This window comes from Danio aesculapii, chromosome 17, assembly GCF_903798145.1.
Source record: "Danio aesculapii chromosome 17, fDanAes4.1, whole genome shotgun sequence".
Classification (NCBI taxonomy): Eukaryota; Metazoa; Chordata; class Actinopteri; order Cypriniformes; family Danionidae; genus Danio; species Danio aesculapii.
This window is the reverse complement of record NC_079451.1, coordinates 20,504,868-20,532,586: the sequence shown is the minus strand read 5'-3', so window position 1 is coordinate 20,532,586 and position 27,719 is coordinate 20,504,868. Positions and strand designations below refer to the sequence as shown.

Sequence of the window (27,719 nt, the reverse complement as noted above, 5' to 3'; positions counted from 1 at the left end):
TACAGTGTTCTTCCTTTTATTTTTTGGTGTTTCATTTCTATTTTTAAGTGTTTCATGCAGTCAGAAGGTTGAATGGTTGAATGGAAATAGTTTTGTAGCATGTATGTGTTATTTTTTCTACACAATTAAACATTTGAATGAACATCTTCTAATAGTGGTTATTTTATACTTTTTGCCAGGGGTTGTATTTCCTGAAGGGGTGAAACGTTTTCCAGTGTTTGAGTTAGTGGCAGGAACTTTGTATTATATTACTCATTTATTGCAAATAATTGTGATAAGCACATTTACAGTGTTAGTTTCACTAATTTTGATAAATTGCACAGTTGACATGGTCCATGTTCAGTAGATGATATAATATGGTCATCAGGCATCTGATGGTATTATATTTTACAAATTTCTATGCAGCAACCTTTTATTTAAGAATTTATACACAGTGTTCATTGAAAAAGAACACTGAAAATGCTCCATTCACCACCTTTCAGCTTGATTTATAATGGCAGAACAAATCTTTTTTCTGAAATCAGAACTCTGGCATTTGCGGCAGTGACTAGTCCAAACACATTTGGTTGGCTACGGTATTTGTATGTTTTACATTTATTGGCTACTGCATTCAGGGTGTGATTTTTATTTATTTATTTTATTTTTTTACGGCTCAGTGATGCAGAATGCATATAGAAAGAAAGCCTGTGCATCATGCACAAATCTATTTAACATCAAAATGTATGGGATAGTTACGGTGAGAAATCACGTGCAATTACAAAAACATTTGAAAAGATCTTCATCCAATTGACAACAACGTGCTGCAAATCCTCACAACTCATACACACGCACGCACGCACGCACGCACACTCACACACGCACACACGCACACACACACACACACAACACACACGTATATATATATATATATATATATATATATATATATATGTATATATACACACATTGCATAAAGACCCTATAAATATACGTTGCACAATACAAATAAAACTAATTTTAATAAAAATTTCAGCAAATAAACACCCTTAATGTGTTTATGCCTTTATAAAGATTTTATATCTTTATCGTTTCATATAGGGAAACTCCTGAGATAAATAGGTTATATCTCTGAACTTTAATAATAAATCTATACAAAATGCTGCGCTTCCCACCTCCTTTATACAGCTGCAACGATTTCCTGGACTTCTCGAGCAAGTTATGTGCTCAAGTCTGCATGGATGCATCCTTGATATCAAGAACACATTCGGGAGGTTTCACGCATCCTCCGTTGAGTTTTGGAACTGATCTTTGGCAGTTGATGATGTTACACGAGAACACGAGGACGCAAGATTGCGGAAGAACGCATATTGAGAAACATAGCTCAGTGAAGTTGTAGGTGATCTTCGAAAGAATCAGAATCAGAATCAGAAAGAGCTTTATTGCCAGGTATGTTCACACATACGAGGAATTTGTTTTCGTGAAAAAGCTTCTACAGTGCAACAGGATAACAGAGACAGGACAAAAAACAGATAATAAATATATTTAAAAAAATAGAAGTAAGTAGTGAGTGCAACTTATGAGTTGGTGAGTTTTTTGTTTGTTCTAACATCCTGATTCCCTTGTCTTTAGTGTTTATTGACCTAAATAACCATATAGGTTATGGTTATTTAGGCTAATAAATACTAAAGCCAAGGAAATCAGGATGTTATAATAAACAAAAACTCATAATAGCCAGCTCTGTCAGTGCGTTTTCATAAATTGTTTGCGTTGTGAGAAAATGCAGTGTTTTATTTAAATGCTGTCAAACGGATACAGATCTTTTCTCAGTTTGCTTGCGTTTTTTTGTAATTGCATGTGTTTTCTTAAACTGCAGCACGTTAAGCTCTCTCTGCACCCATAGATAGTTCATGTTACTTGTTGCAAACATTTATGAGTTTCCTTCTACTGTTAAACACAAAAGAAGGTATTTAGAAAAATGTTGAAACCTGCAGTAACCCCGCTCCTCCATTTGCTTTTCACAGTATGGTTACAGGCTTTCAGCTTTCTTCAAAATATCTTCTTTTGTGTTTAACAAAAGAAACAAAACATATAAAGGTTTGGAACCACCTGAGGGTGAGTAAAGGTTCATTTTTGGGTGAACTATTGCTTATTTATCATTTATTTATCATAATAGCAATCATGACTGCCATAATAGTTTATAGTTTGATTGTGCAAGGCCATTTTTTGTCCCCTTATCTTGAATTTCTAGGGCATCTTTGTTCATTTTTGTCTATCGCCCTTCTTAATTTCTGGCCCTGCTGTACACTATTCAACTCACAAATGTTAATGGACAAGAGAAGAAGACCTACAAGGTCAAAGTTCATTGCTCATTCAGTGTACTCCACATGACCCATACAGGATTATACAGGGTTTAAAATGGATGCCAGCGTGGTGTAAGACTGAAAGACGGGCTCTCACTGTTCCTCCATCACAACTTTCTCAAAGGAACAGAAAAGGCACTGCAAGAAATCAGCTTGCTCTCAGCAAACAACCAAATAACTGGCTGCAGCACACTGTGCCACATTGTTTCTTTAAACAATGACGCATCCTTCTCTCAACCCAAACCATTTAATGCAGATTTGTCTTCCAAAATCCTAGATGAAAGCGTAGAGCAATTTGGAGTCTGTGAGCAATAATCTGGCAAGGGGTCTTTTTAGCTACACCAATATCACCACTCAATCTATGCACACACACACACAGACACACAGAGGTTGACTTGTGTAGACATTCCATAGGTTTTCATTATTTTTACACTGCAAAATATATTTTTTTATCACCCTGCCCCATCATTACACCTAACTGTGTGCAGTTTTGGTTTATGAAAAGACAAAATTATTCTGTATGACTTACAAGGCTTTTGCAATGTCATCCTTGTAATACCTGTCATACATTCCATGCACACGCACATACACTACAGTGACTTGCATGGTAGAGGAGCAAACATAAAGGACACCTATTTTAACCCTTTTTCAAGATTTAAGATTTAAGATTTGTGTCTCCAGAATGTGTCTGTAAAGTTTCAGCTCAAAACACCCATCAGATTATTTATTTTACCTTTCAGAACATTAGATTTTTCAGCTTTAAACACAGTGTAGCTATTTTCGTTGCCTGTGCCTTTAATGCTAGTTCTCCACGCCCACTGTTCCCACGTGCCTGTCAAGCTGTGCCTCAATCTCTGCCTCGGCTGCGTCAGATAACAGACAGGCATGAAGGGAGATCTCAAATAACATTTGTGAGAAATACTACAGTTACAACTTTTCCAGTGATTATTTGATGTGTTTGTTGTGGAATACAATCGAGCCCTTCTGCAATGACGAGTCACTCACAATGTCGTTACAAAGTTCATGCACACACAGACACACGGACACAGTGGACACACACACAGTGCACGTGTTTAACTTTGCACTGTTTTTGCATACAAATGTGACAGGATACAAGTTAATATCCACTGCTGTATGGGTATCCATTATGTGAATGTACAAAACAAAGCTGATTTAACGTCCACAAACCGGGATTGAAGCGTCTTCTTTGATAATTGTACTGACACGCAGCTGTGGTGATAAAGACGGTTAAATGTCTATAATTTATCACAAACGTGCAACATTTTAACGTTTTAAACTTGGGAAACTCATTCTTGATCACATTTGATGATGATCCTAGTGAGCTGAACAGATCTTTTAATCTCAGTTACTTTGTGCACGTCCTGTCTTGTTGATATGATTATACTATGGAGTTACTATAGAGACATGTTAATACGTGGCTGTCAATCAATTCGGTGGGTGGGAAACCGCACTTCTACCTCAAGTTGCAGTGGGCCTCAAAATGGGAGGGATTTGGATCCTATTTTAGCATCAGGAAATTAAAAAAAAGAGACTTATTGTGTTTCAAACACTCCAATATGACTCTGCGCGCAATATTCTGTCCAATCAGCTTACAAAAGATGATTTTCATCATAGATATTTACAAATTCTTCTGCATTTATGTCTTTTGAATTGTACTTTTAAGAGATTTTTCAGGCAAGAATTCCATGCATGAAGACTTGAAGCATGTAGTTTATTTATAAAGATAGTGGTTATTTGAATTTATTTGTAAATGTGAGCTCCCATGGAGTGCTGTATTTACTGTGACAGATTTTTTTTATAATAGCTTTTATAATAGTTGTTTGTTGATTTGTTTGTCGCTGTTCGCTGTTGTTGATTGGCCAATTACAACATTTCAAGGTTGAAAGTATTAACACAGGTTTATGCAGGTAGCCTACTACAAATCATCTTAACTGTTAGAGTGACTTACATTTATATCCGTATTTATGTTTTATGTTGCTGTTTTCAAATGTTTGGCACGATATTTAGACTGAATAATAAGTAGGTTAGTGTAAAACATATGCTGGATAAGTTGGAGATTCATTCCGCTTTGGCGACCCCTGATAAATAAAGGGACTAAACCGAAAAGAAAATGAATGAATGAATGAATGTAATGTAAAATGTGGCATGTTTGTTTTAGCTATAGGGATTTTAGTGCAGGTTACATTATCTTTACAGTCAATAGCAAAGATTTTTAACTTGAAAGAGGATGAAACAAGGTTATATTAAAATATATTACATTTATATTGAAATTAATTTATCCACTTAATAACTGACCTTAATCTTTGAATTCATACAGTGTTAAATGTATTAAAAAGAGCAATAAGCAGTTAAGCACCTTTCAGCTAATACAGACTCATAGAGAGGCCGATCATACGACCTTGTTAAATAAATTAAAAATAAGCGGTCAGATATCAGATAAAAAAAAATATTATACAAAAAAATGGAAGACTAGCAGCCCAACTGGTCAGCACTACCAGTTGCAGTTTTATGTACAATGTAAAAAAGGCCAATTAAAAGAATGCCCCTGATTTTTTGCTATGTGTGTTGTAAGTATGATAAGCAGCTTCCATGTAATGTGGGTATTTTTGTCGTATCTAAAACATAAGTGTGTGCTCTACTGAAAACTTGATCTGCAGTTTTGTTATTTCTCATGTTTTCTTGAGCTCAGCTAAGCTCCGATTCGAAGTGCGTTTGTTTGGCTGTCGTATCTCAGAGAAAATGGCTACAAAGATTCTTATCAAAAGCTCAATGCTCCTGAACATATGGCAAAAACAGCATCGGCCTCATAATCTAGGGACTTATTTCCTCACTAAACCATATGACCAGCTGAATATGCTCTCGAAAGCTAAGCTAGTGCATTAATTGGTTAAAAAGCGAGCCTGCTTTAAAAGATGTGTACGTGCACTGTCAGTTAATGCTGCTAATGCAATAAAGCATTGATAGAAATGAACATTTTGTAATCATTCACTCACCCACTATCCAACACTGCAAAAAATGCTTTTCTTGTTTAAAGTTTGTGTCTTGTTTCTGGTGAAAAATCTAAAAAGACCCCAAATCAAGAAGCATTAGTAAAATATTTTATTTTCTGAAATAATGTCAACATATAAATTAAAACATTTTATCTTATATATTATAGGTAAATCTGCCAATGGGTAAGTAAAATAATCTTGGTAGCACATTTTTATGAAGCCCATGCTCATAATTAATTATTTCTCAGTTTATAATTATTTATAATCAAGCATGACAATTCTATAAATGTATTTATAAAGACACAAGAAATCTTAAAATGTATTTTAATGACAGTTATAGGTACATTTATAATAGTATTATTAATACTTGCTGCATTAAGTTTTTTTAATATACATGTTCATAACACATATTTAATAAATTTGCAACAACTGAGAAAATGTTCATTTATTGTGTAGAATTTTGTGGAATTGTGTGTATTGTGTGTAGAATTTTGAGGAAATAAATAAATTTTATTCATTTTGGAATAAGGCTATTACATAAAAAAATGGAAAAAATTAAGCATTATGAATTCTTTCCAGATGTACTGTATCACTGTCATTTGTAATACAGTATACATTTTGTTGTGTCTTTATAGATACATTTATATAATTGTTTCACTTAATTAAGTAATATAAACTTAATAAATTATAATTAATTTATGAGCCTATGCTTCATAAAGTATTTAAACAGATTATTTTACCTACCCTATTAGTAGATTATTTAGCTTGTTTTAAGCACTAACTTACCTAATTTTGACTTATTTAATCATTCATTTTCCTTCAGCTTAGTCTCTATTTCAGAGGTCGCCATAGCGGAATGAAACACTAACTATTCCGGCATATGTTTTACGCAGCAGATGTCCTTTTAGCTGCAGCTCAGCACTGGGAAATAACTATATACACTCGTTTACAAACACACACTCATACAACTGCAGCTTCTCCATGTTGGACATCAAGCGTTCTCCACCCTCCAGCACCTAGACTGCAGCTCTGCATAAGTTTGGCCAGAAAAGAAATGGTCGTGCCCAATTTAGCCTGGTTTCACTCAAGTATTTTTCTCCTTCACGTTTGTCAATTGGTGAAGTTTTGTTCCTCATCACTGTCGCCACTGGCTTGCTTGGTTTGGGACTTTCAGCAGTGAAATTTGAACCACAAATTTGAACAAACTGAACTTCAACTCTGAAAACTGAACTGACGCAGTTTCAATTTACTAGAACTTCTATGTTAAGCTGCTTTGAAACAATCTACATTGTAAAAGCGCTATAGAAATAAAGATTAATTGAATTGACTACGGCCAATTCACCTATAGTGCATGTCTTTGGACTGTGGGGGAAACTGGAGCACCCGGAGGGAACCCACATGTACATAGGGAGAACATGCAAACTCCACACAGAAATGCCAACTGACCCAGCCGAGACTCGAACCAGTGACCTTCTTGCTGTGAGGTGAAAGTGCTAACCACTGAGCCCTCGTGTCACCTACATTGTGACTTATTATTATTTTTTTAATCAAAATTATAGTTTTTACTTGTCTAGAAAATACTTGTTGACTTTTTTTTTTAGATATTTGAAATAAAAACAACCTCTTCCCTGGAAGACAATTAATAAATAACTAATAATAAGTAACTGGGTCTGCAGCATAATATACAGTATGGCAACACAAAAAGCTGATGCACACTTTCTTCGAAACTACAGTGCATGTAAAAAAGATAAAATAGTATTCGTTTCTCAACACATTTGCACCTGTGTATACATCTGTGTACATGCCCTCCTGTATGTTTTCACATTCTCATATGTCAGAGTCACGGTGTGATTGTACCGCAGTGTCGTTGTAGTCAGACACATACCGAGAGACAGATCGAGACAGAACGAACAGCTCGACCCGTGGCCGTCCTGCAGCAGCAGGCTCTGTCCTCAGGGTTCGCTGACGGGAGACAGGCATGACTCATTCATCACAAGTAGGGAAAAAAATGTAACCATTAGAGTTTTGAAATAGTGACAACCATCAGTTTTTCTTGCACGCCGTCCAAGATGATTCCCTGTGGTATTCCTACAGTTCTCATTTAGCACCTTTTCCCTTCCAACTTCATTTATTTTGTGTCACGTCTTACGGTGGCCCAGTGGGTGTCTATAGACGTTTGGCAACATCCTTCCTGCTTATGAAAAAGGCCCATTAATGGTGCCAAATACAGTTGTGATGTGTTCCAGTTGGATCTGTACATGGTGTTTTAAATGTCTTTGTTTCTTTCCGAGCGGATTACTGTAAGTTTCTTGTGCGCATCAATTATTGAGTTGGTGTGATGCAGATATTCTCCTCTCACTTTTTCAAAGGGCCGCAATATTTCTCATTATAAGCAGCGAGTCGGTTTGCATTAAGAATTTATGAAGCAGGAATAAACTGGGTAAATCGTGTGCTTTGTACAGACTCCAGATGATTTCTCAAAATGTAGGAAAGTGTCCCCGTTCTCTCTTCCGATTTCTCAACTCGCTCGCAGCTCAGAGAATTGCATCTAATCACAATGGCGAGATTCACACAGCAGCAGAATATAGGCGCCGGAGTTATAAATATGGCTTCGTTCACACGCTGTTTGGTGTGAAAAATCACATTTTAGATTTAAACTGGCTACCTTTTGATTCTTGAAACTCACAAACACATTTTCTGTACTCATAGGAATTCATTTTTGATATTTGTAACCATATTTTACATGTTTTTAGGTATTTTTTTTATATGAGACAATTACTGGAAACATCACAAAACTGAAGTGCTGGAATACACAAAAAAAGTGCTGCTGTTTTTCCAACATGGTGTTCTGGAGGAGAATGTCATCCTGGAAGCTTTTGTTAGTTAAAAGCATTTTAAAAAAGAGAGACAAGAGACAAAATCAATAAAAAAACATTTTAACCATGTGGCCAGGGTCAACAAAAGGCCTCAAAACCTTTAAGAACTTGAAACATGAAACTTTAGATATCCTGAAATGACACCCACACAAAACATGCTTTTAATTACCAATACATTTATTTAAAATGTTGTATAATTTATAATAATAATAATAATAATAATAATAATAATAATAATATAAAAAATAATTTAGTAATAATTACAGAAAAAATATTGTAAATATCATAGCCTAATTGGCTGGTGACTTTGTCATCTTTGTATGTTTGCAATATAGAATGGCCATGCAATTAATTCTGGCCTTAGAAGCATAGTTTTACAGTACCACGTATGAGATGAATAATTATATTTGTTACTAAACTTTGTAACTTACTGATTAAAAAAGTATTACATTTAAAACGAATACTTTAATAATTTAACAACACATTTGCATGTCCACAGTTCTCTGGTGTTTGTTAATGGTCACGCCGACATGCAGGTAAACACTCATTATTTCCAAGTCAAGTGGCTTAAAAATTACTTATTCACTTTAATTAGGTTAATTAATTATTAGCTTTCATCAACTCCTTGTGGTTCTTTCATTTACCACAGTTTGAGAAAACTGGTGTGACAGGCTTTAATGAATTCCATGGTGTTAATAACTAAGAAAAGGATATTTTTTTTATTTTTTCTTTCTTTTTTAAACCCCTTACAGAAAAACACAAGCATCACATGAGCTTCTCATTTGGAAATTTTGAAAATCTATCATGCTCCATGTGTGTTTATCATGATTTTAACATGTGAAGCTCTTGTGGTGTTTCTGTAAGGAGAAAACATTTAAAAAATAAAAATAAAGGGGTTCTGTGGTCACGGTTTTTAGTTTGATTTTGTATACATCATCATCAGCATGAAAAAACATTATAAGGGTCTAATATTCTACCATTAACATGTGCTTTCTAAAAAGTTATTCTCAACGCTGTGTAATCAAAAAACGAAACGAATGAGGCAGCTTGATCTATAGACTTGTTATTTTGATTAATTAAATCTGATACTGATACAGCAAGAGGGGAAAATTTTTATTATTCCAACTGGCTTTTTATTTGTACATTCTGTAGCTGAGAACAAAACCACAAATGTCATATTTAAAAGGATATGTATAAAGGCTGAATTTCTTTTGCTATAAAAATGCAGACTCTTGTTTTAGCTGTAGCCTAGGGCTCTATACTCTTATATGGTCACAACGATGCCACTTACTTTCTCAGTTGGTCATATGAGGTTTTTTATTGTAGGTAATCATAATGATCTTCCATACTCAATGTAGTAAAAAAATAAACTTTTTTAAGCATGTAACATTCTAAGCTTTCACACATGTAGCTAATGAATTTCCCAATTTTTTATTTCAGTATTAGTTTTAATTTTGTTTTTTGTTGTTGATTAATGCCGATGATGACAAAGTGTTAATTTTGTCTGCTATCATTTACCCAGAAAAATCCACAAATGTTTACTTTCACTTTAGACTTAGCCGACTGTTAAACGTGGGATTTTCTGATGTTATGTGACATGCATTCAGCCCAAGAATGTAAAAAAAAAACCTCAGCATTCCTGAGCTAAGACAAAAATGCGTAAAATGGAGTAGTACTGAGTTTTGACCTTCGTGTTGGAAGAGCATAAATATCTAAGCATATCTATATATTCTTATCTGTCTTATATCTAATAGTCTTATCGTTAGGAAGACTCACTAATATTAAGTAAACATTTAAAAATTTTGGCTACATACAGGTTGGATAATGTTGAACCAAAAGCCCAGTAATATTTAAAACTTTTAAAATTTTAAGTCAAGTTGATCCAACAACAACTACTGTAAAATATCAAGCAATATTTTGAAATGAGAAATTGAGTGAACTAGTTTCTAACTAAATAGTTATTTAAAGCTACTTAAATAGTTTTTTAACCCTTTCACGCATATGATCACACTGGTGAGATCAGCCTTGGCTGGTCTCTGAAGTGTACGATCAAAGCGGTGTGATGAGAACGTTATAATGCATTATCAACTGCTCAAATTCAAATCTGACGGCTGGCTCTGAGGCACAGAGGTGCGCAGTGCTTGTCATAAATCACAATTTATCTGTGTTTTCAAACAAATAACATTTCAAGAGTTCACACTTAGCTGATGATTAATTATAAGCTTGTTTGGCATGCTGTCCCGGGAGAGAGCCCTGAGCTCATAAGATCCTCGAGCCCGGGGCTCCCTCCCGTTGCAAGGCGAGAAGGGAGTTTGAGCTCAGGTAGATCTCGAGAACTCCCCCGCTGTAATAACCAATGAACAGCCAGTGATTGCTCTTGAGAGATAACCATTTACTAGGAGCATGTCTATAGTGCCGGTTTGGATTAGTCAATTAACTTATGTTGCATGTTTTTTGGACGGTGGGAGGAAACCGGGAAACCCGGGGGAAACCCACGTGAGCACGGGGAGAAAATGCAAACTCCGCACAGAAATGTCTGCTGGTTTGGTAAAGCCTAGAACCAGAGACATTCTTGCTGTGAGGCAACAGTGCTAAGCACTGGGCCACCGTGTCACCCATCTAGGAAGGAGGAGGAGTAGGGGTGGATGGGGGGATTCTTCAAAACGAAGATAGCGGTGGTACGTAACCCAGGGTATTTGTAGTAGCTTAGGAGTCGTCTGATTGGTGCATTGAGAATTGGATAATGCGGATCCAGCCGCTAGCAATCATAAGCACGTGATCCTCTCGAAACTTGTTTATAACTAAACTTCACTTCAAGAGTTCACACTTAGCTGATGATTAATTATAAGCTTGTTTGGCATGCTGTCCCGGGAGAGAGCCCTGAGCTCATAAGATCCTCGAGCCCGGGGCTCCCTCCCGTTGCAAGGCGAGAAGGGAGTTTGAGCTCAGGTAGATCTCGAGAACTCCCCAAAATGCCATATATAGCTCGGGACAGCAGCCGCGTATTTAAGAACCCCCCAAAATGCAGATGTAACAATGCCATATCCGGCTGCTGGATATATTGATATTTTAGGAAGAGAGGCTCCTGCGGGAGCAGAGGAAAGTAGACTCCTGCGTGAGTCCAAGCGGAGGCGTGGGAAGGGCTGGATTGACTCCTGAGGGAGTCAAGCTTGGATACACTCCTGCGGGAGTGAGAGCTGGGGTGGGCAGGCTCCTGCGGGAGTGGGGAAAGGTATTGGGCGGTGAAGACTCCTGCATGAGATGGTGTGTGGTGGGCCAGGGGGGGCATGAACTCCTGCGGGAGTTGAAGCTCGTTTTAGTCACTCCTGCGGGAGTTAGAGCTGGGGATTGAGGACCTAAGCGGAAGTAAAAAGTAGCGGAATCAATGCTGAAAGAAAACAGTTAGCGGAGAAAATTTGCCGCAGGAAGGAGGAAATTATTGGGGGAATTGACAGATAAGGAGATAAGGGAGGAGATAAAAGAAGCGGTAGAAAGGTAGCAAAAGCACTCAACGCTGTAAGGAAGTAGAGAAAGGGCAAATAATTGCCAGGCGGAGGATCTCGACGCCGGAAAGAAGAAAAGGAGAGTATAAATGTAAAATATATATACACATATATATACACACATATATATATATATAAATAAAAATCGATAAGTAAGGGCCAGGGAGGGGCAGTGAATGACTCCTGCGGGAGTCGAAGCTCGGGGCGACCCCTGCGGGGGTCAGAGCTGATGTGGGCATTTCTCCTGCTGTAGTCTAGGGAGGGAGGGGGCGGTGGAGACTACTGTAGGAGGTGGCCGGGGCGAGACTCCTGTGGGAGTCGAAGCTCGTTTTAGTGACTCCTGCGGGAGTTAGAGCTGAGGATTGAGGGCCTATGGGAAGAGAAAGAGTAGCGAAGTAATTCGCTGAAAAGAGATGGATAAAAAGAGGGTGGCGGAGGATCTCGACGCCGGAAGGAAGCAAAGGAGAAGGGATATACCTGCATGCGTGCACATGCACGCACACACATTCGCACACACACGCAAATGCACACATATATACCTGCTCGTACGTGTGTGCATACCATTCCTAAAGGCTGGGGGGCGGTGATGACTCCTGCGGGAGTCGAAGCTCGGAGCAACCCCTGCGGGGGTTAGAGCCATGGGGGGGTGGGGTTCCAGTAAGAGTGGGGAGAAAGGAGGGGGCAGGGATGCTCCTACTGGAGGTGTGACTGTGAAGGGGTGGCCAGGGATGGGCTTGAAGTGACTCCTGCGGGAGTCGAAGCTCGGGTTAGACCCCTGCGGGGGTCAGAGCTGTTGGGTGGGATGGCAAAGCATAGCAAAGCTTGGAAACAGAAAGGTAGGTATGTACATACAGGTACATATGCACATGCACATCACATGCATGCGTGCACACACGACACACACAAATGCACATGCGTGCATACCGTGCATACATGACACACACATGCACATACACAAGTACGCGCATGAATACACGCATACATAACACATACATACACATACGCAAACCCATACATGTATACATAAGCACACACACACGTACACATATACATGTACGCATATATGCATGCATATACATATATACACACGCATACATACACATATACACATATATACCAACACGCACATACACATAGATCCATGTACACACATACGCACGCATACAGAGGGTCATGCTCGAGCCCTTGTTCTGGAGTATTGTGTTAGCTGGTTAGGGCCAGCTGGGTTTCCTTGAGGTGTGAGCTCAGGCAGAGCGCCACTGCTGCGGCAGTGGAGCAGAGGAAAAAGAAGCTCAGCGGAGCTTCTCTGCTGTTGCAGAGGTGCGGTGGAAGTCGGTATTGGAAGGCAAGTACTCTTCCGTGGAGGCAATTTAACTGCTGTGGCAGTGCTGGGGAGTGTGTCAGTAGTGGTATGTTAGATGCAGGTGTATGTGAGCTCAGGCAGAGCGTCACTGCTGCGGCAGTGTTGAGGAGGGGAAAGGAAGCTCTGCGGAGCTTCTCTGCTGTTGCAAATGTGTCGTGGAAGTCAAAATTGGAAGGCAAGTGCACTTCCGCAGAGGCGTTTTAACTGATGTTGTAGCGCTGGGGAGTGTATTGGTAGTGAATGGCTAAATGGAGATGTGTGTGAGCTCAGGTGGAGCGTCACTGCTGCAACAGTGGTGGAGAGGGAGAATAAGGCTCGGCAGAGCGTCTCCTCTGTTGCGGGGGTGCAGTGGTATTCAATATCGAAGTGTTATGAGTGCTCCTGCAGGAATGTTAAATGCTGTCAATAGTGATGTGTACAGATGAGAGTAAATAGGGGCTCAGCTAGAGCGTCACCGCAGTTGCTGGTTGCTATGGGTGAGTGTAGCTCAGCGGGGTGCCTCTGCGGTTGCAGAGGTGGCCAGTATTGGAGTTATGAGTGTTCCTACTGGAATGTAAATACTGTCCGTAGTGATATGTAGAGATGAAGGAAAATAAGGGCTTAGCTAGAGCTTCACTACAGTTGCGGTGGTGCTATGGGTAAGTGCAGCTCGGCAGAGCATCTATGCTACTGAAGAGGTGCAGTGGGTCAGTATGGAGGTAATGTGCGCACCCGTAGAAGCATTGCTGCTGTATGAGTACGTGGGAGTGTCACGATAGTAGTATTGGAAATTAAGGTGTATGTGAGCTTGTTTAGAGCGTCTCTGCTGCAGCAATTGAAACTCTGGGTGCTCCCAAAATGGGTGTGAGCTGTGGTGAATGGGGGTGAATAGGAGTATGGAATACCTCAGTTTGGAGGGAAAGTTAAATGAAGTAAAAAGTGGGAAGGGCAGTGAAGGAGCGCCTATGTTAGTAGGAGAGAATAGGGGGAAAAGGCAGAGTCGTGCTTATACCTAGAAATGCGTGTGGGTGGAATTCGGCTGGAGAGGATCAGCTGGGCTTCCCTGAGGGGGTATTGCTCTACTGTTGTGTAAGAATGCTTGGAGGGTTTGGAATGAGTGTGTGGGGGAGGGGATATCGAGGAAGTATCCAGAACGTCCTTTATGAAATTGAGCTATTTGCTTTGCTTAATAAAGAAACATGGAGTTTCTTCATCCAGCAAAGTTAGATCAGATGTGGTGAGGTGGATTTTGGGATTGACATTTGATGTTAGTTCAGAACATCTTAAAACTAAAAGGGACAAGTGGGAATATGGCATCGTGGTGTGGGCTGGGTTAGTGAAAATGTATCCTTTGCATGGAATGTGAATGTATTTGGAATGATGTGGATTGTAATAGGTTGGATGAGGGTTAGCTTCTAGGGCCGGCAGTCATAATCTCTGAAACGAGAAACCAAAGAGAATCAGAAATGAAATCTTTACAACATGATACATGTACGCCAGACATAATAATTTGTTTTAGCTGATATCCATGTGAGGCATCTTAATAAGGGCATGGGTAACTGTGAATTCAAGCGCCTTTGTTAATGCATGGTATGATAGCCTCGTTGACATGAAGTGCAAGGATGGTAGGGGTGGTCATTCGTCCCCCCACGGGATGGCAGATGGATGGAGAGCTGAGGATATGGGGTGTGGCTTGTCTGGTGGTCCTGGAAGTACTTCTTGAAGACAGATACCTCTTGAAGATCTATTGTCAGAAATGTCCTCCTCCTACTTATCAAGCATGGAGTTATTCCTTTGCCTTTTCAGATTCAACTGAATTGTTATTATGACCTTGCATGTCACTTGTATATGGACCATAGACTGTAAAATATATGGACGTAGCATCCGTGACGCCACCCATAGGTTTCTGAAGAGCGCAAAAGAAGCTACAAGTGGGTGTGGCCAACCGTCGCCATTTGTTTGTGCGTCATCGCACCCACGGCGGGATACCAAACAAGGGCAAAGAGGCGGAGAGTGAGCGGAGCTACAGACACCTGCTGGCACTTTGCTTAGACCTGGCAGACAGACTTTACTTTGGGAGAAACACTTAATACTTTATTACCTGCAACTTGTTGTGTTCTGACCACATGTGCTTGGCTGTACACTATATCAGTAAAGTGTTTAGACATTTAAAAACACTGTTGTAATACATTGAGCCACTAAGCATTGTTCTTATGACGTTTTCTACAGGAGGAAAACGCGAACTACTTCCAAACACTTCAGATATAGTGTGTGTAAGTAAATGCAAACTATTGATGAACTCCAGCATAACACTGTATGATAACGCTTCAGATGACTGATCTAGAGCTTACAGCTAATCCATCTGTCACATTCTGGAGTGCTTTACAGCTCTAAAGAACATTATAAATGATGAATGAACTTAATAAAAACACACACATTTATAGAGATGGTGTATAAGTATATAACTTTACTCACATGGGAAACGGAGGCCACATGAATGGTTTGTGAGCACAATTAAGTGCACACAGCATCCCATATCTGATAATTGTAAGAATAAGTCCAAAAGGCAGCTGACTGTGTAAAGCCACATAAAACAAAACAAAAATACGATGAATATGCCGAGATCAGTGGCTAATCTGCCAGATTCAGCTGAGGTGAAGTGACGGCGACCAGCGAGACCTAGCTGTCACTCAAGTGGCCATGCCCTTAATTATGCAAACTTAATATAAAGGAAATGGATAAAAGATTCACCCCCCCTCGCAGTTGTCATGGAGGGTAATAATAGCCAAATCGTTCTTTGTACCAGGGTGTAAACAATGTTTTTTTTTTTTTTTTGTAAAGTTGGCCATTCTAACAGTGGGCTCAACTGCAATTTGCTCTATTATGGATCCGGGACTAGCGGAATTGATGAATTGCAGTTTTAGTTACTTCCGTATTGGCTTCCCGAGGGAGAGCGGGAGGTTGCCGCTTGGTATGGACATATGAATCACATTACGATTTAACTTCTGTGCTAGATGTGTTGAATTTAAATGATTGGGTAAAAATTTATTTATTAATTAATTTTTTTTTTTTTTTTTTTTTTTTTTTTTTTTAATATAAATATAATCAACTGCCAACATCAAACTCTGAACTATAAAGTCACCACTTAGAAGAACTGTGAATGGAATGTTGTTATAGGCTTTACTTTAATCCATTAACATTAAGTTTGGAATCTCAATGCTATTAAATCACGAGCCTATAATTCACAAGGTGTTGTAGCCGAGTTCATTCATAAATTGTCAGAGAGGGCGGGACCATCTCGAGTTGGGAGCTCATTGGATGGTGACAAGTCTTCTTTTAGCTATTGGCTCAATGAGGTGTCAATCAAAAGATCGGCGGCCATTTTGTTGACCAGAATACTAGAGTTAATGTGTAGGAGACGCAGCTGCGCTCCGTGACTAGATTGGATGATGACAGCGCATTCTGTCATGTTTCTCTACGCACGAACATGCCGCGGACCAAAGCTTAGGGACTAGATTGTCTGGATCTTTGCAGTCGAATTACTTGGAATGTTATGGATCAGTGGACGGGCAGGAGGCTGGAAAGGTGAGTTATTGGTTGAAATTTCTCTAGTCATGCGATTCTTGTCTTTCAAAAGCTTTGTAGATGTTTAGTCTTGTTGGGAAGTAGTTATTTTTCTGCGAGGCTTCCCCTTAAAGCATGCGATATACGTTACTGCAGGTGCACCGCTAGGAGAGCAGTGAGTTATTTATTGCCATGGCGTAATCGCTGGCGTCTTGAGAGTTGAGCAGAGTTCATGGACGGTGATCAAGTTTGACTGTGATCTTGCTGGAGAATTGGTTTGAAGACACAGCGGATGCGTTGTGTGAGGCACTTGAAGTGGAAGGTTTTGATGTTGTTGTTGGAGTATAGTTGGAGATGTAGTCGTTTTGAAGTAGTTGTTGTAGGCAGTAGCAGTTGATTCGGAGCAGAGCTGTCTTCAAAACGAAGATAGCGGTGGTACGTAACCCAGGGTATTTGTAGTAGCTTAGGAGTCGTCTGATTGGTGCATTGAGAATTGGATAATGCGGATCCAGCCGCTAGCAATCATAAGCACGTGATCCTCTCGAAACTTGTTTATAACTAAACTTCACTTATATTAGGTTTCAGACATTCGTATACACATAACTACTAGAAAAACATAATATTTAAAGTTTGTAAAACGCGGATGTCTATGGAGACGGCAATAATAATTATTTTTCAATATTTTTATTCAATTATTTTCTCTATTCCTCTCCCAGATAAACAGTTACTTACTTTCATAGTGAACTTTGGGAACACAATGCATCATAAGTAATGATCACAATAAAAACTCATGCAGGAAGGTCAGCTGGAGTATTTAAAACCACCACAAGAAAAGGTTAATGTGTGCAACAATAATCCCATTCAAATCTATGTTAAAATTAAGGTTAAAGTGTTAGTTCACAGTGCTCATGAACACAAACAATATAACACTCAGGAGAAGAAACTGTTGAATGAAGTCGTTATTTTTGTTTTTCAATAAGAAACCTTGCTGTCTATGGGGTATAAGGGAGCTCTCAGATTGCACCTAAACTATATCAAGTTGTATTGGATTGGGTTTGGAATGACATGAGTAATTAATAACATCATTTTCAGTTTTGGGTGAACTAACCCTTTAAGTAAAAAGTTAAAAAAAGTTACAGAAAAGTATTCAGGATACGTAACATTAAATTATTAATCCCATTGCATTATGGACTTCAATGTGCAATCAGTAGCATACTAAAATGACCAAGAAATCTCCCCAGCAAGGCATATATGATGAGAAGTGAACATGCTTTTGAAAAGAACTGGTTCAGAAAGCGAACATTCATGTGTTTGGATACTGCTGCTCATCTGTGCTGAATACTGTGCTGCTCTCAGCACTAATGAGCAGACCAGTTCTTCACTAGCAAACAGCAAAGGAAACACAAGACAAGAGGAACTCTGATTGTCTGATTGCCAAAAATCTCATTTCCTGCCCTGAGCTGGCAGAGCGGCTGGCGAGGAGGCGCTGATTGTGATGTCTGCGGTTGGCATAGTAGACTGGATGAGCGGCAGCTTCTCAAGACTGCAACTACAGTGAGCCCATTAGTCACTGGAAGGTCTTCGTCTTTCATTCCCAAATCAACCTGACCTGTCTGTATGAAACCACCTGAATCCAGTTTCAGGGAACAATAAATTAATGAATCAATTAAAAATCTAGCTAACCGAGGTTCATTGGAAATAGGTGCCTTCAGCCTACATTTATGCAAAACGTAAAATACGTTGCGCTGGGTACATTTAATTGCACGTTTCAGATGTGATTATCACTAGAGGACAGTGTCTACATTTCTGTAAATTTGAAATATGTTACTTAGGGTATGTTTTATTATAAGTTTTCTTCTTGTTCACATCCACGAGAAGGCGGCGCTTGTCATATCGATCACCTAGACTAGTGAATCACTGACCTAAACCCTTCTCTAAACCCAACCAATGGTGTTTTCAAAAGCAAACTTATGAGAAAATAGGACTGCAATCACATAGTTTTTCCTGGATTTTATATCTTTTGTGGAACCGTGCTTCAACAGAATTAAAATTGAGCACTCTGCATCACATTATAACACTCTACAATGTAAGCTACTGAGCAAACTGACCATGCCTGAAAAGTTGCCCATATTGAAATAGGTACAGTAGGTGAGTCAAACACTTACGATTACAAATAATTGACACCGTTAATTTGTTTTGTGGTATTTATTTGGTGTTGTGCAAAGAACTGCATGGAAATAATCCTTTATAGGTTGATAATATGTGTCCGTAATTAACGTAAGTGTGAAAAGAAAAAACGAAACCCCAGAAAACACAAGACATTCTTTTACAAATGTAATACATATTGTCCTTTGTTCAATTCGCACTTATGTGATTTTTGCAATGTTTCAACACTAAATGAAACGATTGTGTGCATCAGATTTATGTGTCTGGGCTCATGTTTATTATAGCTCATATTTAGTGTTTTTGAATGTTTAAAAAAGTCTGAAAAAATGAGCATACTGTATGTTAAGTTAATTTAATCTTTACAATCCTTTATCTAAAGCTAGAATTAATGAACATTTACTGTGATATATAACACAGTAAATATAAGCATAAGGGCTTTGTTTACACTCATGCAGGAAGAACAAATGAACAAACAAATGTCATTACGTCTGCTGTTCTATAGACGCTAATTACTGAAAGAGAGTTTATTTGTATTTGATTCAGCTTGTCTACAGTTTTTTTTATTAAGGTGTGATGTAGCATTATTTCACAAAGCTAAACTTGAATAATTTAGTTTTGACTTGCTATATTGTAATCATACTATTCAGTTTATTATTAAAAAATAATTTGGAAATGAAAATCTGGTTGATATCAGAATCCAACGTCAGGCCGACATAAATGTTCAACGTCCAACGTAAAATCAAACAAATATCATCGTCTACTCATGTTACACCTTGACGTTGTGTGGACGTTACCACTATGACATCTATCAGACGTTGGATTTTGGTCACTTTGCAACACAACCTAAAATCATTGTAATTTGACGTCGTTATTGGAGGTCAAAATAACGTTGTCTTTACACGTTGACTAGACATTGAATTTTGGTCACCTGACGTCATGACAGAAATCTAACCTAATATTAATGTCTTATGATGTTGTATGCCTGTTGGAACTGCATGGAAGGTAATTAAAATGAATAATAATACTCTGAAAAAATGATTCAAAGATGATTACTTGAATTTGTTAAATTGCTTTAAGTTAAGTGGTTGTAAACTTTTTATTTATGCTGCACTGTAAAAAATTATATGATCAATTAGTTCTGACAGCAAATGTTTTTAGGTCATTGTAACTTATGAGTTAATCATGTTCTAACTTAATTTTATAAGTTATGCAAGCCATTTTAAGTCAGTTTAACATGATATAAGTTAAATGGACTCATAAGGTTAATTTGATTCAGCTTAAAATTTAAGGCAACCAGGATTTTTTTACAGTGTGAATTTACACAAACAAATTAAGTTGAAAATTATTACATTTATTTAGTTTAAATTCAACACATATAGACATCATTTTCTCCAGTGTAGAGACAATTAGAAAAATAGACATTTTAAATCAGAAACAGCCAATTTGCTTGTAAAAAATCTGCAATCACAATCGGATATAAAAAAGAAGAAGATTGGTACATTGGTAAACCAGTCACTTCAGTAAAGCTCTCAGAAATGATCCAGCTGATCTCTCGCACCAGCCTCTGCACACTTAGATAAAAACCTTAAGGCCTCCTTCTGAAATAAATTGCGATCTTGACTCGTACTGGAACATAATATTTGACATTGTTGTGTCCATGATTGAGCCTTTCTTTTAATAAAGCCTCTCATTGACTGAACCTATTACAGTTTGTCCCTGCGGTAAAGTGCTTGAACATAATATTTGTGCCATCTGACACTGCCATTGACTGAAGTTCGCGCTGAACCTTTGTGTACCTGTATAAAGGATAATGTTCAGTCTTACTGTGATTAAATATTTAGCTCCCTTTGAGTGTGACCGTATGTATGTGTGTGTGTTATGTTGAATTACGGAAATGCAGTGAAGCAAATAATTGAGCAAGAACCCAGGCCACTTATATATGATGTTAACAACTGCAAGTTATTTTAACATCCCACCTATTCGTACCCACAGAGATTTATTAAAAATCTATTTGAAATTAAGTTTTAGTGAACCCACTACTAACCACTGTAAAAAGAGTTGTTAATGCAAAAATTACAATTCATTTATTTTTCCTTATGTAGTTTCTAAGCAATATGACTGGCTTTGCTTGAAACGTAAGATGTTTTGCAGAACTTACAGTCTGCTGTTTTCAAAATACCATCATGAGGAGTTTTGTGTTTACTTTAAGAAACCTCAAAATTATTTTCCTGTTTGTATACCTAATGTGATTTTACAAAACATACATAGTGACTTGATATATTATATTATATTATATTATATTATATTATATTATATTATATTATATTATATTATATTATATTATATTATATTATATTATATTGTATTATATTATATTTTACATGCAAATATTTTTTTTTAATTTAAAATATTTGATACTATATAACTAGTTTAATGAAGTGCTCTGTTTAATTTACATTTATATTGAAGTCTACTCCTTTATTTTGGTGAACACAAACATTATTCATTACCTTACACATGTAGTTATCCCGGACGAGCCCCCAATTGTATGTTACGATTTTATGTCGTAGCATTAAAGAGAGATCAACTGACAAAATAATCTAAATGCAAATTATTTATTATAAACTAATAGAACAACAAGCAAACAAAACAAACAAATGTCTATGGACAAATAACAAAGATAAAGAACTTAAGATATAATCACAACAAAACTTTACCTACATGATTTAAATTATGCAAAACAAAACCATAAGATTACAGAGTCAAAGAGATGGTTAATTCTTGACATGAGGATGTCTGAATTGCCACAACGTTCTGGGAAAGCTAGCGCAACAGCTCTTTTTTTATATATATATATATATATATATATATATATATATATATATATATATATATAAATATATTCAACCAATTTGGGAGTAATGCAGGTATCCAATCAGGATTCAGTACATACATACATACATACATACATACATACATACATACATACACACATACACACATACATACATTCAGAACAGAACAGAACAGAACAGAACAGAATAGAACAGAACAGAAGAAAATAGAATAGAATAGAGGAGAGTAGGATAGAATATAGTCTTAGATTTTGCTCTGCTTTTTCTCTAGTAGATTTTTTGTGAAAATATATCAGTTACAATTGCTTGGGATGAGCATGGAATATGAAACAGCAGATAAACAGCATTTGTTGTTGTTCAAGCCCATCTGGGACTACAGAAAATATTTTTTTAGGATTGATAACCTTGAGGCATCATGTCCGTTCTGAGCCAGGTTTGCGGATTCTGCTATTGTTTGCTGTTCATTGTTCACTAGCCACCCATATGTTTTCCAGCCTTCTGTTAGTCGCGTATGCAATGTATCTGCTCACGTTTGTCCTGTGATTAATTGCTGAGTGTAGTTTAGCTCATCCTGGAGCGGGAAACGCTGCTGCTTATTTCCCCTTCACCCTCCGAGTGTCTGCCGAGAATCGCTGAGCTTTCACAACTTCTGTAAATAGACAAACCAAACACCGCAGCTGCTAAATATATCATGACAGAGAAGTTTTTTCTGATCATTTGTGAAAATCCAGGCCAGACTTGAAAATGAGATGCAGATCACTTTGTCTCCACGGGTTCTAGTCTGGTTTTTGTTAAGTTTGATATGCATGTAGTGGGAGATGTCTTGTTTGTGGGGATATGTGATAAAGCTGTATTGGATTTTCAAAGGCTGTTATGAACTGAACGATTAATGTCTGTGTTCCACTGTAGCAGCCGTTAATGAAACAAAATGTAAAATCTTTTTTGGGATAGTTAACTTCCAAATTTTTATTTTCTGTAGCATTAAAAATCTAGCTGGAACTATGGTCTTTGGTTATTCATAAAATGAAAGTCAAGTACTGGCACTTTAAATATCTAGCCATTTGATGATTTATTGTAGCCTTATGAAGCGAACTGAACAGACTGTGCAAAAATCTGGACATGCTTTATGATATTATTACCTTTAATCCACAGTCTTGGCAAACTGTATTGAAAGTGGTCATACTGTTTGTAATTAACGACAATGTTGTTATTACTGTAACTGTTATTTATTGTTAAATTATTGCAGTGGATTTGGTATCTTTAATTTGTGAATCTGTATTGATTTGGTATTGTTATCATTAAAAAAATAATGATACCAAACTTTCGTTGTGAACAATGTTCAGATTCTTGCACAGACTGATTGTTTTTCTACATAGAGACCTCAATATATTGTTAGAAGTCACATATATTAATCTTGTTTGTCTGGAGTCATATTAATCTTGTCTGTATGCGTTTTGTTGCCTCTTAGACCCAATCCCAATTCTATTTTTTTTACCCCTTCCCATTGGCCATTGAAACAGAGTGTGAAGGGGAAGGGCTTCAAATTATACTCCTATGAAATGGGACACCACTACAACACCTGTCATCACAATCTTTTACTTCATATGAGATCAAGACTGCTGTAGTTATTTCAGTTGTGGTTTTTTTTTGGTATTTGTCTTCAAGAAATCACTGAAAGCAGTGATATCATGTTATCAAAATGATATAATGTGGCAATGAGATTGTAACTGTACTGTGCATTTACATGCTGGCTTGGATGTAAGAGGACATAGTCTGTCTAGACATGATGCTAGTGTGGAGCAGAGTGTATCAGTGGCACTGTTCGTATCAAGTGCAGAGAGTTTGCAAGATGGAAGAAGAGAGTCTGAAACTTTTTCTGGATTCTTTTTGAAAAGGCTGTTGGTTGGGTTTAGGGAAGGTGGTGAGCGGGCCAGTCGGTGCTTTTGAAAACACTATTGGTTGAAGCAAAGAAAAATTTGAGATCTGAATAAGCGTACACTGTGGCCTCTGGTGGATTCGCGAAAAAAAAAACTGAAAAAAATAAATAAAATAAAAATTACCTCCCTAGACGTATTTTTTACTCTCTAGAACTTTATACAGGGGTACATATTCATGAGCATGGTTTAAACAAAAAAACTTGTACTGTAGAAAAAAGTCACCTAAATCACATATGTTCGCCTTGAGGATGAGTATTTTACTAGCACATTTTCATTTTTGTGTGAACTATTCTTTTAATGGATTAACTGACATTGTTACTTTCTGGTTGAATTTTTGTTCACAGGTTATCCTTTAAACCAAAAAACTCAATGAAAAATGTTTTTTATTGAGTGCAGGTGAAGGAAAAAACGACAGCTCACTGTTGAATATAAAGCACTCTTTAGTGAAAACCAAACAGTATAAGGTTGCAGATAAACAGAATTGACTTCTGTCCTGCAATTTGGTTGGAGAGCTCTCTCTTTTTGCGCAAATCTTTTATAAATGGATGTAATTGATGTGTCAAACAACATTGATTTCCAATGCGCTCATTTGTAGGGCAGGGAAGTGAAAAAAAGGAATGGGTTCAGTTGAGAGTGATCTGTACTGATAGCCAGTGTGTGATTGGTCTGCCTATGTTTGTTCTTTACACTGATGAGTCAGACGCTGCTTTGTGAATGATTTCATTTAGATCAGATTAAAGCTGCCTCTGATGGTTAATCTGGGAGTTGAGCCACTGCAATCATCAGGAATCATCTGATTGTCATGGGATTATGACTTTAGAGGGAGGACTAGGTCAGACGGCTGTGTGAGGACAGTCAAACGCACACATACTGTGAGACTGAGCTAAACAGCTTAGTCATGATGTTAGAGGTCAGGGACGAGGTGCTTTACGCTTACAACATTTGCTAAGGCTGGCAAAACTCAAATGCATGAACTTTTTCCTCTGTGTTTATGTGATAAAAAATGCAGGACAAACAATGATGCAGCGATATTGTGGATACTATTGTCTTTTAAAACAACAGTTTTCATATGTGGCTATTGCACCACCTAATGTATTTATCACCTAATGTGTATCACCTAATGTGAGCCTTTTTCAGGCCATAATGAAGTTTAGTTTTTAAATATGTGGTTTATTTATATTGTTGCATCTGTTTTAAAATGTGTGTAGTTGATTTTTGTGATAGGACATCCCGTTCATCAGCAGCCATTCGGTCCCTCAGAGCACGTCTCTAATTCAATGTGAAATATAATTAGTTTTGGGTACATCTATATTTAGTTGCAATTATCTGTTATTTGCTCAGGCGCAAACAAATCTGACTGCGATGTAAACATTTACAGCTCTATACTTTATTTTAGAATTTATTTTTATAATGTTGGTGAATTCATGAATGTGGTAGATACAGGCAGATCTCTGTAGACTGATGTTTTATACCATTAATGTTGTGATCTTGATCTGTAAGATCCTGTTTTGTCATAGCTAATATAATATATAAACTATTTTATTACTGTTTTATTATTTGAATGGTATCAGAACAACTCATTTTGATTCAAAAGATTAATGTAATTATTTTATTTTGATAAAATTCTAAAAGTTCTTAGACACTGATGCATTTTTAAATACTCTTTTGGAATGTTGCTAATAAAATGACCTAGCATGACAGGGAAATTCATTTTAAAGAACCCCTATTATGCATTAAAAAAGGTTATATTTTGGTTTTGGAGGTCTGCATATCCCAAAACAGGCTGATATGCATGCAAGGTCAAAAAACACTTTCATTGTCTTATTATATGCATTTATTTTTACCTAATTATCCTAACGACTCCCATATGATTTGTTCAACAATTAATTTGTTCCCAAAAAATCGCCTACCATGGCTTATTAACAATTTTGAAGTAGTCAGAGTGCAGAGTGTATGTGTGAGCCTAATGCAGGAGTGCATTAAAGCAGTGCAGTTAAACACCAGCATATTGCTCTAATCTTAACCATAACACATTCAGTATTAATCCACACAGCGGCAAGAGCTGAACTATTTTGAAACTTGACCGCCGCATGTGTAAAGGAACAGCTAACGATGGCTATAATAACGGTAAATAGCAGTCGATCCGTAAACAAAACGGCACGCATTGCGTTTTCAACGTGATTTTAGACACGATATGAGAATATAAAGAGTTAACCAGATACCGCTGTAAGCATGTAGATTGCTGAAGGACTTGTAAAAAAAATGACGGCTGGGGCTATACTGCTGAGATATTTTTGCAAAAACTACAGACTCTTCACAGCCTCATCTTTGGGTAGAGAAAATATCACTAACTTTCCCTCACATTTCAGAGCACAGCGTCGTCGCGACATGATTCAACTATATCTGCTACAGTGTTTGTAGGCGGGGGTTTCAATTTTCCCGGGTCTGTGGGTGCACAAATGGGTGGGGCTTGAGTTCCGTATCGACATCACGCCGACACAGCTAAAGATTTGTTACCCCGATGATTCATTTGGACCACTTTGAGTTGACTCTTTTATAGATGAATCAAAAATTTTAAACAAGGTGTACTTTTAGATTTAAGCCTTAGCTTGGTATTTCACTTCACTTAGAGCTGTTACAAATGGCATGGAAGGTCATCTTCAAAAACCCATAATAGGGGCTCTTTAATAAAATTATTATATTTTGATAAAATTCTAAAAGATCTCAAACACTGATGCATTTTAAAATGCTCTTTTGGAATATTGCTAATAAAATGATCCAGCATGACAAGGAAATTCATTTTCAAAAGCAAATGGAGTCAATGATTTGATTAATGTCTAATTTATATCCCTATTTTGTTGCTAATACGATGTTGTAATCTATTAACTCAAATTATTTTTCTTTTCTCTTTTAGTGTGGAACTAGATTTTAAACTTCAAGAGGACAAACTTCAGCCCTTAATGAAGAGACTGTGTCCATTAGAAGAGCCGTTGTACCCCTCTCTGCCTTACACACACGAGGTGTTCACCTCCACACCCAAGCGCAAGTCCAAGACTGAGTCCAAGAAACACGCTCGGTGGAAACTCTGGTTCCTCTAAACCGTGGATTCAGTATCCGGAAACCATCAGGCAACCAAAACAAGCAAATTCTACTGGAATTCTGCTTCACTCAATGGATAAACATGGAAAAATGTTCCCTTTTAGCCAGCGTTTTGGAACGTGTCACTGGATCCACCGAGCGACTGGAATTTATTAAGGAATAACAGTTGTTTTCTAATCATGACCCTCTGATAAACCCTCTGAATTTGGGAACTGCTGAATTCACCCGATCTCATGTTTTCCAAAGGGATTACACAATGATCCTTAGGTTTAGACACGTTAGCAAGGTAAGAGAGCAGGGATGCTTGTAGACGCAGTGTGTTTGTGTGTGTGTCTGTGTTTGCAATGTTTAACTCATTTTCACATTTATCCCATTTTACTTTAGGGACCCTGCAGAGGCGTCAAGAAACCTCAAAGCTAAATGCTAGTTTGCCACAAAACTACTTTGGAGCCGTACATCAAAGACATCTAATCAGCAAAGCACAAACTTTTGAGAATTATAAATTAGATTATGTAGCTGAAATTTACCTTCTTTCTTTCTTTCTTTCTTTCTTTCTTTCTTTCTTTCTTTCTTTCTTTCTTTCTTTCTTTCTTTCTTTCTTTCTTTCTTTCTTTCTAAACTCTCACTTCTTTGGTTTTAAATGAAAAGACAGAACAGAACAGAACAAATTCAATTAAACATTTTGAGTAAATGCAGAATCAGTTGACTGCATGCACTAATAATCATTGGTTTTGTAGAGATATTTTTCTTGGAAAATGTTGAGGATGCACAATTAGTCTGTCAGAACTGGTTAGGCTGTGAATGTGTGAGTGTAAATGGGTTTACACAGTTGGTATTCTAAAAAAAGATTCATAATGTATGAAAACACAAACTGTGATCTTTCTTTCAGTTTTTTGCAGATTTCTTCAGCAGAGATATTGCGATATTAACATTTCTTTGATAAGAAAAGCATTCACAGAAATAAATAAGACAATATGACACTATATTCACAGCATAAACATGAACCCTAGGTCACTTTTTCAGTAGA

General features: G+C 37.4%; 1 protein-coding gene across 1 annotated transcript in view; it reads left to right on the top strand.

Annotated features, from left to right (window-relative positions):
• The window catches only part of insyn2ab (inhibitory synaptic factor 2Ab), an 84,354-nt gene extending 57,126 nt beyond the window's left edge, over positions 1–27,228 (top strand). Inside the window, exons 4-5 of the mRNA XM_056477777.1 lie at positions 26,508–26,978; positions 27,077–27,228. Of these exons, the coding sequence (XP_056333752.1) occupies positions 26,508–26,691 (184 nt within the window). The 3' untranslated portion in view covers positions 26,692–26,978; positions 27,077–27,228. The remainder of the gene's footprint in view (positions 1–26,507; positions 26,979–27,076) is intronic.
• Positions 27,229–27,719: the final 491 nt, after the last annotated feature.